Below are 15,697 nucleotides of genomic sequence, written 5' to 3' on the forward strand. Positions count from 1 at the left end.
AACTGAATAGGGAATCAATACTTCCACTCAAGTCCACATTATGACAGTTGAATAATTGTAGACAATATTCTTGAAAGCTGGATAACCTGAAACTGTAAAACTACTGTAGTCTCCAGGATTCAATATTGAATTCACAAACTAGGTAATTCACTGTTTCTGTCTGTATCAGAACTGACCATTTCTTTATCTGTGATTTTGGCTGTTTTTCCTCTCTCCGTTAGGGCAGTCTGACCCACTGAGCATGTCCCATAGCCCTGCTATTAGCAGCACACGAGAAAAACAAGTATAATCACCATCCAAATGCTCCATTAACCCATTTGACCTGGTTTCACCCCATCATAGATGTTTCTTATGTCCTATCTATTTCTTCCACAATTACCTGTGTTAAAATTACTTTTTTTTAATAAAAAGTCTCTTTTCTAGTTCTGATGAAGCGTCTTTGACCTGAAACTGGCCTTTTTTCTCTTTCCACGATACTTCTGACCTGCTGAGTGTTTCCAGCATTTTCTGTTTTAACTTCAGATTTCCAGCATCAGTTTTTTTTTTATTTTCATTAACTGTCAAAACTCAATGGTTTATCAAAGAAACAACTCAGTTAATCAATATTCAAATGATAATGTACTTACGTTATCATCCATGTTACTAAAGTACTTTGTGTAGATTTCATTTCTTAGCAGGAGGAATGCTCTGTAAATGTATTGCATAGGAAATTAAGTGCCGGTCCTTGACACATGTTCACTGCTGTGGACTAATCATTTTGCATAGTTTGCATGGATCACTAGTTATTTGAGTTTTACGGTGACACTGGCATAATCAGGACATGAAATTGTCAAAGGAGATAAAAGGCAAGTGGTGTATGCCCACTGGCAGGAAGTAGCTGCACATTGTTTTGGCTTCACACCAGCTACAGACAACTCCACGCAACATTAAGTAAAATAAAAAAAACTTTCCAAACGTTTTTTATATATATTAATTCAGGGTGCTTTGCTTGTTCCTCAGAATTGCAGGGAGGAAGAAGTCTCAAACTGCTGTTTGTAGTAAACCATATCTCTACAATTGCTTCATTGATAAGAACATGCTGGAAGATGCATTAATTTAATGTCCCATATAATAAATATGGTTGCATCATAGATTTTTTATTCTAAAATTCTCATTGACAAATACCAGAAAGATTGGTTGGGCTGAGAGAAATATTTGCTGTGTTAATAACTTTTGTGTAGTTTATGGGAAGATTTTCCAGAATTACTATGGTTTATTGGAGATTTTATTTAATTAGAAGTAGTTATTTAAAAATTAAATCTTCAAATTTCTTTTTGCTATCCTTTTATTATTGCTATAATTTTTTAAAAATGCATTGTTATTTTACAGGCTGCAAAATCAATTGTGTAAAAAAAAGTAAACATTGAAAATTCTTTCATAACACTATACAGCTGTTTCAAAGTACTGAAATTCTGTTAAAGAATTCCCTTCTATAAATGCTCATCAAATCTTTCGAACATCCGAGTCTACGTGATGTTTAAGGAGTTTTTTTATGTCTAAGAGAAAAAAGCTTTTTAATCATGGTTTGTTCACTACCAGCACTCGGACCTGACTCACTTATTTTTACAGGTTGAGATTCTTTTGTGCCGATTATTCCGTTCTTATAACACTCAAGTTCTTCTTGTGCAACGTGCAGCTGTGCCTTCAGTTTATTCCGTTCATGTAATACATCTCGCAGTTCCTGTAGTGTGAAACGAGGGCGATCTGGATCATCGATGTCTACCACAAGTTTGCCCGGCCCAATATTTTGCTTTGAATTGCTTACTGCCTGTTGAAGTTCTCTGCTTAGTCTTTCCGTCTCGGTTCTTAGATTGTCTCGTTCAATTTTTAGTGTTTCCACTGTTAAGTTGTGTTTGTTCACGAGACATTCCAGCATTTCCAGGACTCTGATTATCTTGTATTGCAACTCGGAGACTCTGTTACAGCCTTCTGAGCTGCTAAATTGGATTAAATCACGGCCAATGATGTAAGAGATATCATAGACATTTTCAGCCGTGAGCTCGAATGGATCTTTGTCAAATGCTGATGCGGGGTCCAGTTCCTCCATCGACCTGTGGTTCCAACTCCCGCTCACTGAAAATGAAAATAAAACGAGTTGACCATCCAAGATGAAGAATAACTGCTTTGCGAATGGCACGCTTAAGTTTCACTCTTTGAATTCAAACAATAAACCTGTAAAACAAACAGATTCGCATTTTTCATTACACGCCTTACCAGAATCGGCTGATGTTTTTATCACTTCCCTTCGAGTGCAAGGGAAGGGAAGTGATAAACATTTTCACGTGACAGGAAATAGCTGGGATTATTTGATTGACATTTTTCTGAAGCAATCAAAGGTTTCGTTTGGTAAAATCTCGTTGCTGAGGAAACAAACGAACTGCTGGAGGAACTAGGGTTCAGGTAGCGACAAATCCTTTCCCCTCTACAGATGTTGTTCGACCAGCTCGGTTCCTCCAGCAGTTTGTTTTTTTGCTACAGCTTCCAACATCTGCTGTCTCTTGTGTCTCCAGATAAGCATTTATGCTTGCTTTTTCTTCCTACGCCTGATTCTGCAATGGACTGCATGATACATATATTAATCAATATTTTCCACAAACATTTATTTTTGTTTAAATTTTAATTTACATTTCACACATTTTCACTCTTCCACTCGAGTCTTTAAAGAACAGCATCCGCATGCCTATTCTCGATTTGTGTGGTTTTAATAGGCCTATACTGGCATGGATTTAAATACAGATTGGGAGCAGGAGTTCTGTGTTTTTCTGTACTTGTAGTGCACTGAGAATAGGTGTAGTGTCCTGAGAGCAGTGAGTGAATATGGGACTCTTTGGCTGCATTTGACTTGGTATGTAATAATAGATATTGCATTTATATACAGTTACTGAGAGTAAAGAAAATGGATCCTCAGCTTCACGTTTTAACATTTTCCCTTATCTCACATTTTATAAAGATTTTTTAATCCATATTATAAATCCATTAATACTTAAAAAAAAAACTGTCATCCCCCAATCTTCCTTCCTCCCCAATCTAGCAGCCACCCCATTACCAAAGGCATTTTCAACCAATTACCATGCACCCTTCACATGACAATTTCTGTAGTTGCATGCAGGCTGCCATGTCATTAATTAACAATGGTCTTTGTTTTCCCAGCTGTAACCAATAAGCTTTATAAAGCATCTATTTGCTTTTAATTTAGTTATATTTATGCATCACTTGATACGTGTATTATGAAGTTGGAAGTTTTCCAAATCCGCTGATTCCTTGCTTTTCCACCATCCTGTCTCATACTTGGCCAAACTATCAAGTAACAAAGCATATCGTGCAGGCATGGGAACGCAGAATACTGAACTGGGGTCCTTTTGATTGACTTCTTTAAAAGAAACTTTTTCGGGATGTAGTTGTCACTACTGGTGGAGGAGAGAATGAATGTTTATGAACATATGACAGAAGGCATGTCGTTGATAAGATATCTGAAAATAATTGGCCCCAGAATACTAGTCTGAACTCTTGCAATGATGTTGTAGGTCTCGGATGATTGACCTCCAGCAATCACAACGAGTTTTCTTTATGTGACATATGTCTTCAACAACTGAAGTGCTTTCTTCTTGAACCCCATTGATTTCTGTTGTACCAGAACTCCTTGATGCTACACTCATTCAAATGCTACATTGCTGTCAACTGCAGACTCTCTCATCTCAGTTCTTGAATTTAACTCTTTGATCCATGTTAGGACCAAGGCTGTGATGAGGACTGAAGAATCAGAATCAGGTTTATTATCATTGATGTATGTGGTGAAATTTGTTGGTTTGCGGCAGCAGTACAGTGCAAGACATAAAAAATTACTATAAGTTACAAAAAAAACATATATAGCACAAAAGAGGAATAACGAGGTAGTGTTCATGGACCGTTCAGAAATCTGATGGCAGAGGGGAAGAAGCTGCACCTAAAACGTTGAGTGTGGGTCTTCAGGCTTCTGTACCTCCTGCCTGATTCTCAGGTCAACTCTGCAATATAAGTTCTGCAACTTTGTGCTCTGTTGCTGGTCTCTGAAGTTGTCAGTTGCTGCAGAAGAGCAGTCAGCCAATCTGCAATTTCTACTTCTTTGCGTAATTGTGTGGAAACCCCAAGTTTGGTGGCACTTAAGCAGAGAGTTGTTTGCAGTTCCACATGGAACCATGCAACATTTCTTCCCATAAAATGGTCAATATTTTTGAGCATTCCTTTGTAAGTGGAATTTGCTTCATTTATTTTGTAATGTTAAAAGGAAGCAACAATTCTACGATCAGCTAAGCCTTAGTTAGGTCATTTTTTGAAATCTTGAAGTAAATTGAAATTTGAAATTATTTTTTCTTGGGTCATGGCAGTCCCAGCAAATTAGTGTTCATGTTCTTGAGGTGTCCTGAAGATATTGTTAACATGACACAACATACAGTCCTCAGGCCAAAGCAACCACTAGATGTTTCTTCCCTGTCTGTCTCTGGTATGGGTTGGTAGTTGCCATACTAACATGGAGTCATAATAGTGGAATACAACAAATCTCTCAAGTAGCGCTCATTTGAAAAGTTAAGCTAATTGAGCAAGCAGGCTTCATTTTAACATCTCATCGCTCTCAGCATTGAACATAGTACCAGTCTGGATTTTTGTTCTCAAGTCTTTGAAATGTTAGTTGGCAACAGTTAATTCAAAATTGTGATCTCTTTTGATGTATGCTACTATTAACATTAAATATAGTTGGTCATGGGCTCATAGGAAAGGTACTGCAATTTTCAAGGGTAACTTTAATCTGGACAAATAAATTGGCCAAGACACCTTGGTGTACGAGGTTATAGAGTTTATTTAGGATAGTTTTTTTTAAAGGACATTTTGTTGTGGAGCCCAACCAAGGAACAGGCTATTTTAGGGTTGTTCATATAAGATGAGATTGGATTAATTAATGATCTCTTGGTAAAGGACACTTTGGGAAGAGTGATCATAACATGATAGAATTTCACATTCTGTTTTAGAGAGGGAAACTTAAAGAAGTCAATTTCAAAAGTATGAAGTCAAAATTGGCTTGTGGACTGGAAAAGTAGATTAAAAGGTAAAATGATAGTTAAGCAGTGACAGACGTCGAAGGAGATGTTTTGTAATTCTCAACAAAGATGTGTTACATTAAGAAATAAAGACTTTATAAGATAGGATATCCACCATGGAATATCGAAAGAAAAGGCATGCAATGTTGGGAAGATCAGTGGTTGAGAAAATTCTAGTAACTTGCAAAGGAGGAAATAAATCATGAAACTATGGCAAGAAATATAGAAACAGATAGCAGGAGTTTCTGAAAGTATAAAAATGTGTAACAAGATGTTAAGGAAATTAATGATGGTACTTAAGTAAATGGTTTTGAACAATTTTGTATCAAAGGCACTAAAAGCATCTCAGTAATAGAAAAAAATCAGAGTGAAAATGAAGGGTGAACTTAAAACCATCATTATTGGAGAAGAAGTACAATATTAAATAATGGGACTAAAGGCTGGCAAATTCCATGGACCCAATGAACTGCATCCTATTATATTAAAATAAGTAGCTGCAGAAGCAATGGATACACTGGTTATGATCTTCCAAAGTTCTGAAAATTCTGGAAAGTTCCCAACAGATTGGAAAAAACAGGTATAATGCTACTGTTCAAGAAACGAGCTACAGAAAGTAGGAATCTTTAGACTAGTTAGCCCAATATCTGTTGTTGGGAAAAGTTTGGAATTCAGTTTTAAGGAAGTAATGGCAAGACAGTAATCTCTTCAGATCGTATAAATCTTTCGCCTCTTACTAAAGAAAATCATTATGCAGTCAAGCAGCATCAATGTGGTCTTACGAAAGAGAAATCATGTTTGATAAATTAGGAGAAAATCTTTGAGAATGATTAAGTGGGAACCAGTAGATGTCGAGTATTTGGATTTCCAAAAGGTATTCAGCAAGATGCCACATAAGAAGTCACTCTACAAGGTAAGAGCTCATGGCATTGGGGATAAATAATAAGTCACATGAATGGGTTGAAATGTGTTTACTTTAATGCGAGAAGTATTAAGAATAAGATTGATGAACTTAGAGCAAGCATCAGTATGTAGAATTACAATGTTGTGGCCATTACAAAGACTTGGCTGTTGCAAGGGCAGGATTGGCTGCTTGATATTCTGGGGTTTCAAAAGGGAGAGGGAGGGAGGTAAAAGCAGGGTGGGGAGGAGAGTGCCATTGCTAATCAGGGATAGTATCACAGTTGCAGAAAGGGAGAATGTCGTGGAGGGATCGACTACAGTGTGGGTGGAAGTCAGAAACAGGAAGGGAGCAATCACTATTGGAAGTATTCTGTAGGCCCTCCAATAGCCACCAGGACACTGAGGAGCAGATAAGTTGGTAGATTTTCGAAAGGTGCAAAACTAACAGGGTTGTTGTCAAAGGAGACTTAAACTTCCCTAATATTGATTGGCATCTCCCTAGTGCAAAAGGTTTAGATGGGGCAGAATTTGTTAGATGTGTTGAGGAAGGATTCCTGACGCAGTATGTGGACAGGCCAACTAGAGGAGAGGCCATACTGGATCTCGTACTGGGCAATGAACCTGGTAAGGCGACAGACCTCTTACTGGGCAAGCATTTCAGAGATAGTGACCACAACTCCCTGATCTTTAGCATAGCCACGGGCAAGAATAGGAGCAGACAATATGGGAAAGTGTTTAATTGGGGGAGGGTTAATTACGATGGTATTAGGCAAGAACTTGGGATTGTAAATTGGGAACAGATGTGCTCAGGGAAATGCACAGTAGAAATGTGGAGGCTGTTTAGGGAACACTTGCATTGGGTTCAGGATAGGTTTGTCCCACCAAGACAGGGAAAGGATGGCAGGGTAAAGGAACCACGGTTGACAAGAGAGGTGAAATATTTAGTCAAGAGGAAGAAGGAGGCATACCTAAGGTTTAGGAAGCAAAAATCAGGCAGGGCTCTTGAGAATTATAAGGTAGCCAGGAAGGAGCTTAAGAAGGGACTTACGAGAGCTAGAAGAGGACATGAGAAGGCCTTGGCGAGTAGAATTAAGGAAAACGCCAAGGCATTCCACATGTACATGAAGAACAGGAGGATGACTAGAGGGAGGGTAGGACTGCTCAGGGAGAAAGGGGGAAACATGTGCCTGGAGGCAGGGGAGGTAGGGGAGGTTCTTAATGAATGTTTTGCTTCCGTGTTCACTAGGGCGAGGAACTTTGATGAATATGAGGTCAGCGTAGAACAGGCTAATGTGCTGGAGCATGTTTAGATTAAGAAAGAGGTAGTGTAGGAGCTCCTGAAAAACATTAGGATAGATAAGTCCTCGGGGCTAGACAGGATATACTCCAGGTTATTACGGGAGGTGAAGGAGGAGATTGCTGGGGCATTGATAATGATATTTGCGTCCTCCTTGGCCATGGGAGTTGGTACCAGAGGATTGGAGGATGGCAAGTGTTGTTCTTTTGTTCAAGAAAGGTAATAGGGATAATCCTGAGAATTATAGTCCAGTGAGTCTTATGTCAGTGGTGGGCAAGCTGTTGGAGAGGATTTTTAGGGACAGGATTTATGAATTTATTAGGGAGAGTCAGCATGGCTTTGTGAGGGGCAGGTCATGAGCCTAATTGAGTGTTTCAAGGAGGTGACAAAACAAATTGATGAAGGTAGAGCGATGGATGTGGTGTATATGGACCAAGGCGTTTGACAAGGTTCATCCAGAACGTCATGAGGCATGGGATCCATAGAGATTTGGCTGTATGGATTCGGAATTGGCTTACCCACAGAAGGTAGAGGGTGGTATTAGATGGAGAGTATTCTGCCTGGAGGTCAGTGACTAGTGGTGTTCTGCAGGGATCTGTTCTGGGACCCCTGCTCTTTATGATTTTTATAAATGACTTGGATGAGGAAATGGAGGGGTGGGTTAGTAAGTCTGCAGATTACACGAAGGTTGGAGGTGTTGTGGATAGTGTAGAATGTTGTTGTTGGTTACAATGGGATTTAGACAGGGTGCAGAGTTGGGTGGAGAAGTGGAAGATGGCGTTCAATATGGAAAAGTGTGAAGTGATACACTTTGGAAGAATGAACTTGAAGGAAGAGTACAAAGTTAATGACACGATTCTTAGCAGTGTGGAGGAACAGGGGGATCTTGGGGTCCAAGTCTATAGATCCCTCAAAGTTCGCGCAGGTTGATAGGGTGGTTAAGAAGGTGTATGGTGTGCTGGTCTTCATTAGTCAGGGGATTGAGTTCAAGAGCTGTGAGGTAATGTTGCAGCTCTGTAAAACTCTGGTTAGACCACACTTAGAGGATTGTGTTCAGTTCTGGTCACCTCATTAGAGAAAGAATGTGGAAGCTTTGGAGAGGGTGCAGAGGAGATTTACCAGGACGCTGCCTGGATTAGAGAACATGTCTTATGAGGGAAGGTTGAGCGAGCTAGGGCTTTTCTCTTCGGAGTGATGCAGGATGAGAGGTGACTTGATAGAGGTGTATAAGATTATGAGGGGCATAGATAGAATGGATAGCCAGCACCTTTCCTCCAGGGCGACAATGACCAATACCAGAGCACATCAGTCTAAGGTGAGTGGAGGAAAGTTTAGCGGAGATGTCAGAGGGAGGCTTTTTACACAGAGACTGGTAGGTGCCTGGAATGCACTGCTGGGGGTGGTGGTAGAGGCTGATACAACAGAGAAATTTAAAAGCCTTAGATAGGCATATGGATGTAAGAAAAATGGAGGGTTATGGGCTGTGTAGGAGGGAAGGGTGAGATTGATCGTGGAGTAGGTGTTTATATAGGTTGGCACAACATTGTGGGCTGAAGGGCCCGTACTGTGCTGCACTGTTCCATGTTCTATATTTGTATGGTTCGAGGATTGAATAATAAACTGTAGCTAGTTAACTGCCACAAGGATTAGTGCCGGAATATCATCCATTTATAATCGATAGTAATTACTTACAAGCAGGCTTGGGAACCATAAGGCCGACAGCCTTATTTTTTATTTCTTATATTCTTATGCTCTGCTAAATTGTCCTGGGTGTGACTTGGAGCTTAAAGTGGAGCCTTTGTTCACTACATATCATATTGCCTTTCTGCTAGTGACGACCCACTCAGCATTTGAATTTCTTATCTTGAACAGTTATTAATCAGAAAGAGCATCCAACTATTGACCATCTTACTCTCCTTTACCTGGATATGGTCAGTTGCTGTCAGCAGCAGGCATTAATCATATTTTGGCAAAATCCTTTGACTATGTCTATTATTGAATCTCCAGGACTGATAAGAGCTATAAAATCATTTCAAAGAAGATTATACTGTCAAATACATTAAAACACCAAACTTTATTTCCTGCCTTTTAAATAAGAAAATAATTATTGGCTTATTCCGTAGCAATTTGAGCACAAACATTTGTGTCTTCATATCAGTGATTAAAAATGTCAGTACTGGATAATTATGTATGGTTAAAAATAAAACCTGTTTCAGTTGAATGGTGCTCGGAAATGATTTGTCAGTCTACTTGTTGTGCAAACAAGTTGTGATGTTGTGTGGCACTAGAATTGTATTGGTCAGACCAAGGTGACAGTGACAGTTTCTTGTTCCTGTAGACATTGACAAACCATTGATATTTTCTGACAACAATACAACACCTTTTATGATCATTATTTTTTTCCTGGTGTCATCCCACCAACTTGTCGATGTTTCAGGTCTGGGTAAAGGGGCTCGACCTGAAACATTGACTGTCTGTTTCCCTCTATGGATGTTGCCTGATCTGCTGAGTTCCTCCAGCATCTACAGTCTCTCATGTCTCCTTAATCAAATTGTAATTGGATATCTTTTCCTTTCATTCTGTTCTGTCAGGGAAGTGCAGTACCTTCAGGAAAGTTGCTGCCCACCTCCCCACCCACCCAACCCCAATCTCCACCTATTTCAGAATACATAGATACGTAGAACAGGAACAGACCCTTCAGCCCAGAATGTCTGTGCCAACCATGATGCCAAATGAAACTAATCCCATTTGCCTGCACATGATTCATATCCCTCTATTTCCTTCATATTCATGTATCTGTTCAAATGTCTCTTAAGCGCCACTATCGTATCTGCTTCTACCACCACCACTGCTAGTGCATTCCAGGCACCTACCACTCTGTGTAAAACAAAAACACTTGCACTGCACATCTCCCTTAAACTTTCCACCTCTTATCTTAAAGCTATGCCCTCTAGTATTTGACATTTCTACCCTGGGAAAGAGACTCTGACTATCTCCCTTTTCTATGCCTCTCATAATTTTATAAACTTCTGTTAGCTCTCCCCTTAGCCCCTGATGTTCAGAGAAAACAATCCAAGTTAGACCAACCTCTCCTTGTAGCTGATACTCACGAATCCAGGCAGCATCCTGGTGAACCTCCTCTGCACCCTCTCCAAAGCCTCCACATCCTTCCTGTAATGGGGCGACCAAAACTGAACATAATACTCCAAATGTGGCATAACTAAAGTTTTATACGACTGCAACTTGACTTCCAAACTTTTATACCCAATGCCCCAACCGATGAAGGCAAGCATGCTACATGCTGTCTTTACCACCCTACCTACTTGTGTCACCGCTTTCAGGGAGCTATGGACTTGGACCCCAATATCCCTCTGTACATCAATGCTCTTAAGGGTCTTGCCGTTTACTGTGTAGGAGTCATTCATTCAAACAAAAAGATACCAGTTAGGATAGTATTTGGCATGTTTTATATTTGTGCTCAACTAGGTAATAGGAGAATCAGAATCAAGTTTATTATCAATAACTTATTTGATGTGAAATTTGTTGTTTTGCAGTAGTAAAGACGTAAAAATTACTATAAATTACAAAATAAATAAATGGTGAGAAAAAAAGCCAATGTTCATGGGTTCATGGAAGGTTCAGAAATCTGACGGGAGAGGGGAAGAAGCTGTTCCTAAATCGTTGAGTGTAGGTCATCATGCTTCTGTACCTCCTCCCCGATGGTAGTAATGAGAAGAGGCCATGTCCTGGATGGTGAGGGTCCTTAATGATGGATGCTGCCTTCTTGAGGCACCACCTCTTGAAGACGTCTTCGATGGCGTAGAGGGTTGTGCCCCTGATTGAGCTGGCTGAGTCTAAAACCCTCTGTAGCCTCCTGCAATCCTGTGCCTTGGAGCTTCCATACCAGGCTGTGATGCAACCAGTCAGAATGCTCTCCACTGTGCATCTATAGAAATTCACAGGAGTCTTTGGTGACGTACCAAATCTCCTCAAACCCCTAACGAAGTAGAGCCACTGGCATGCCTTCTCCGTGATGCCATCAATGTGTTGGGCCCAGGATAAATCCTCTGAAATGTTGAGGCCCAGGAACATGATTCTGCTCACCCTTTCCACTGCTGATCCCTCAATGAGGACTGGTATTTGTTCTCCTGACTTCCTCTTCCTGAAGTCCACAATCAATTCCTTAGTCTTGTGACATTGAGTGCGAGGTTATTATTGCGACACCACTCAACCACCCAAACTATGTATCTCATTCCTGTATGCCTCCTCGTCACCAGGAGATCATATGAGGGAATATAACATCTTATTTGATTGCTTTTGTTGAACCTTGATGTTCCCTGCAGATTTCACTTTTGTGTGGTTTAAAAGCCATCTTAACAGTGTTAAGAAGAAATATCTAGTGTTATGTCAATATGACAAGTATTGTTTACATTGATTTTGGTTTTACTGTTTCTTATCCTTAACTTTGTGAGTAATCTATTTATCTCGCCCATTATTTATTCTGGGAATTGTGTATGTGAAATCATGCATTTGTATTGCGCATATTTTCACTGAGCTCCCTCCAAACGCTTTGCCCAAGCACAGGGAACGTGAACAGTGTTGAAAGTAAATACTGTTATAAATTAGCATGGATCAGAGTACAATTCAATGAACTCAATGTAAAAGAATCTCTATTTCATTTTTAAAATTCCTCAGGAATAAATTCAGAACAGGCACCCATTCTAATATTTGTATAACTGTTCAAGTGAACTTTTTATTGCATTAGGCACTAAAGAAAGAAATTTTACATAAATGCCATAAAGCCATTTAGAATTTTATTAAACCATTTAATGAAATGCAAAATGAACACTAGTTTTACCACTTACAGATTCACCACTTACAGATTCAATAGGCTTCCAGAGTTTGGTAAGCGTTACATAAATGCATGTAAAGACATTATTAATTTGATCATATTGCTTATGGAAGGTTTAATGGAAACTATTAGGAGAACCATTCAGATGTGGTTTAAATTACTGTCTCATAATCAAGAGATTTCACAGTCCAGGAAATTTAAAAAAAGTACTCCTTCAAAAATTAAAACTATATTGTTCAGAAGGAGCAGGGATTTTATATGGACAGCAGAATAGGTTGATATTGTTGTGCACTATGTTCCAAGTGGTAGATTCCATGTATTACGTTCCTGTGAAAAACAAATCATACAGCCTTGTTTATTGACAAAATAAAATTAATTTTAAGTTGAGATTAAGGCCCAACATATATACTTGCAGTGAAAGGGGTGTTTTGGCCAGCGATCAAATGTATTTAATAACTTCACTCCAGATTGCCTTGTAAACTCACGAATGGCTTCCTTGCATGTGAGTTATTTAGTCACCCAAGCTTAAACCTGATAGTTTTAAGTACAGTCTTGGCACTGCAAAGAAAACCTTGGCCATATTACAGAGTAGAGATATGGATCATTGGTTTCCATTTTTAAAGTGGTTCAGTTTTAAAGAAAAACTTCTCTTATAGTTTATCTAGTTAGAACTGCGGGTATTTAGAGAAGGTGCTCTGGTATTGGTATTGGTTTATTATTGTCACTTGTACTGAGGTACAGTGAAAAGCTTGTCTTACAAACCGATTGTACAGGTCAATTCATTACACAGTGCAGTTACATTGAGTCAGTACAGAGGCCATTGATGTAGTACAGGTAAAAACAATAACAGTACAGAGTAAAGTGTCACAGCTACAGACAAAGTGCAGTGCAATAAGGTGCGAGGTCACAACAAGGTAGATCGTGAGGTCATAGTCCATCTCATTGTATAAGGGAACTGGTCAATAGTCTTATCACAGTGGGGTAGAAGCTGTCCTTAAGTCTGGTGGTACGTGCCTTCAGGCTCCTGTATGTTCTACCCGATGGAAGAGGAGAGAAGAGAGAATGTCCTGGGTGGGTGCTGGCTGCTTCACCAAGACAGCGAGAGTCCAAGGAGAGGAGGCTGGTGTCCGTAATGCGCTGGGCTGTGTCCACAACTCTCTGCAGTTTCTTGCGGTCCTGGGCAGAGCAGTTGCCGTACCGAGCCATGATACAACCAGATAGGATGCTTTCTGTGGTGCATTTGTAAAAGTTGGTGAGAGTCAAAGGGGACAAACCAAATTTCTTTAGCCTCCTGAGGAAGTAGAGGCGCTGGTGAGCTTTATTGGCCGTGGCTTCTATGTGATTTGACCAGGACAGGCTGTTGGTGATGTTCACTCCCAGGAACTTGAAGCTTTCAACCCTCTCGACCTCAGCACCATTGATGTAGACAGGTGCATGTACACCCCCCCCCCCCCTTTCCTGAAGTCAATGACCAGCTCTTTTGTTTTGTTGACATTGAGGGCAAGGTTTTGTCATGACACCATCCCACTAAGCTCTCTATTTCCTTCCTGTACTCCGACTCATTGCTGTTTGAGATACGGCCTACAACGGTGGTATCATCTGCAAACTTGTAGATGGAGTGAGAGCAGAATCTGGCCACACCATCATGAGTGTACAGGGAGTAGAGGGCTGAGGACGCAGCCTTGTGGGGCCCCAGTGTTGAGAATAATCGTGCCGGAAGTATTGCTGCCTATCCTCACTGATTGCTGGTACTTGTGAGCCTCTGCACCCTTTGGAAATGCAGAGTAATAGAGACATACAGCATAGAAACAGATCTTTTGGCCCACCATGTCCATTCCAACCATCAAGTGTCCATCTACACCTATCCCATTTACCAGCACCTGATTCCTGTATCCTCATTGCCTATGGAGAAGACAGAACACCATGGTGGATGGCTCATTTCCCATTTGCAATAAATGTATACATGCCTCTCACTATTTTAGACTCTTAGGCACCTAATATATATTGCAAGACTTGTGCAGTGTGATACAGTTCATGCCATGCTCCTTGGGTTCTCACTGTTACGGTTCTTGCTGTATGGAACTAGGTTGCTGCATTTACCTTCAATTTTAACAGTACTTTATCAACAAAAATACTTTGGAAGGTACCAAGAACCTGACAAATAAATGCAAAAGTTATACTTTCCTTTCAGTAAGCCAGTTCAGTTTTCACTTTGTCAAAGGATACAGCAGGATATAGATCAGTTGGAAATTTGGGAAGAGAAATGGCAGATGGAGTTTCATCTGAATGAGTGTGAGGTGATGCATTTTGGGAGGTCAAATGCAAGAGGGAAGTATACAGTAAATGGCAGGACCCTTGGATGTACAGAGGGATCTTAGGGTCCTCTGAAAGTGGTAATACAAGTGTATAGGGTGGTAAAGAAGGCGTACTGCATGTTTGCCTTCATTGGTTAGGACATTGAGTATAAAAGTTGGGAAGTCATGTGGCAGCTGAGTGAAATCTTGGTTAGGCCACATTTGGGGCATTGTATGCAGTTCTAGTTGCTACACTATAGGAAGGATGAGGAGGCTTTGGAGAGGGTGCAGGAGGTTCACCAGGACACTGCCTGGATTGGAGTGCATTAGCTGTAAGGAGAGGTTGGACGAACTTGGACTGTTTTCTTTGGAGCGTCGGAGGCTGAGGAGAGATCTGATAGAGGAATAGAAAATTATGAGAGGTGTTGATAGGGTAGATGGAGTCTTTTTCCCAGGGCAGAAATGTCAAATACTTGAGGGCATAGGTTTAAGGTGAGAGGAAGAAAGTTTATAGGAGAATTATGAGGCAGGGATTTATACACAGAGAGTGTTAAATGCCTGGAACACCAGAGGAGGCGGCAGAAGCAGATATGATAGCAAGATTTAAGAGGCATTTGGACAGACACATGAACAGACCATGTACTGTCTAATGGGATTAGTTTAGATTGGCATCATGGTCAGTGCATACATGGTGGGCCAAGGTGCTCTACTGTTCTACGTTGTATGAAGAGTGAGGCCAATGATCATTTTCTTGATGTTTCTGTCAGAAATATCTTCCATTGAAAATTATGATTTTCATGATTCTTGTTATTTTAATTTTGTTTGTTTTGTTTTGCAGAAGAAAAGTTGAAACAGCCAGTAACACACTACAAGAAGAATGATGTTCTGAATGAAAAGGTTTCACTCTTGCAGGAGGATATCACAAAGCTGGAAATTGATGCAATTGTTAATGCAGGTTGGTTTATTGTCAGGAATATACAATTGTGATAACATTAGAGAGAGTACAGAATAAATTTCAAGAAATGTTTTGGTTGTTAGGTTAATTGGCCAATTTAAATTGGCCCTAGTATATAGGTGAGTAGAATCTGGCGGGAGTTGATGGGAATATGGGGAGAATAAAATAGGATTAGTGTACATAGGTTGATTGGAGCTGTCTCAGTGGGTCAAAGGGCCAGTTTCCATTCTGTATGTTTCTATGACTATGATATTTCTAGGACTGGGCAAATATATTTTTGTGGAGAAA

General features: G+C 40.1%; 2 protein-coding genes across 5 annotated transcripts in view; one reads left to right on the top strand and one right to left on the bottom strand.

Moving 5' to 3' along the window:
- Window positions 1-15,697, top strand: part of LOC127586941 (ADP-ribose glycohydrolase MACROD1-like) — a 734,082-nt gene that overhangs the window by 9,899 nt on the left and 708,486 nt on the right. For all 3 annotated transcript variants that reach the window (XM_052044972.1, XM_052044974.1, XM_052044973.1), the window contains exon 3: window positions 15,293-15,409. In XM_052044972.1, the coding sequence (XP_051900932.1) occupies window positions 15,293-15,409 (117 nt within the window). The remainder of the gene's footprint in view (window positions 1-15,292; window positions 15,410-15,697) is intronic.
- LOC127586942 (RILP-like protein 2) lies at window positions 529-2,307 on the bottom strand. Of its 2 annotated transcripts, none has more exons than XM_052044976.1 (2): window positions 2,249-2,274; window positions 529-2,112 (listed from the first exon to the last, which is right to left on the bottom strand). In XM_052044976.1, exon 2 carries the CDS (start codon window positions 2,084-2,086, stop codon window positions 1,517-1,519), a length of 570 nt encoding a protein of 189 aa, XP_051900936.1. In that variant the 5' UTR covers window positions 2,087-2,112; window positions 2,249-2,274; the 3' UTR covers window positions 529-1,516. The 2 variants fall into 2 exon arrangements, with proteins under 2 accessions (XP_051900936.1, XP_051900935.1); XM_052044975.1 differs by having other exon boundaries at window positions 532-2,112; window positions 2,254-2,307.

Source organism: Pristis pectinata, chromosome 38 (genome assembly GCF_009764475.1).
Source record: "Pristis pectinata isolate sPriPec2 chromosome 38, sPriPec2.1.pri, whole genome shotgun sequence".
In the NCBI taxonomy this organism is placed as follows: Eukaryota; Metazoa; Chordata; class Chondrichthyes; order Rhinopristiformes; family Pristidae; genus Pristis; species Pristis pectinata.

Excerpts from the sequence above, each read along its gene's own strand:
- LOC127586942 (XM_052044976.1), bottom strand. The coding sequence starts at position 2,086 with ATGGAGGAACTGGACCCCGCATCAGCATTTGACAAAGATCCATTCGAG.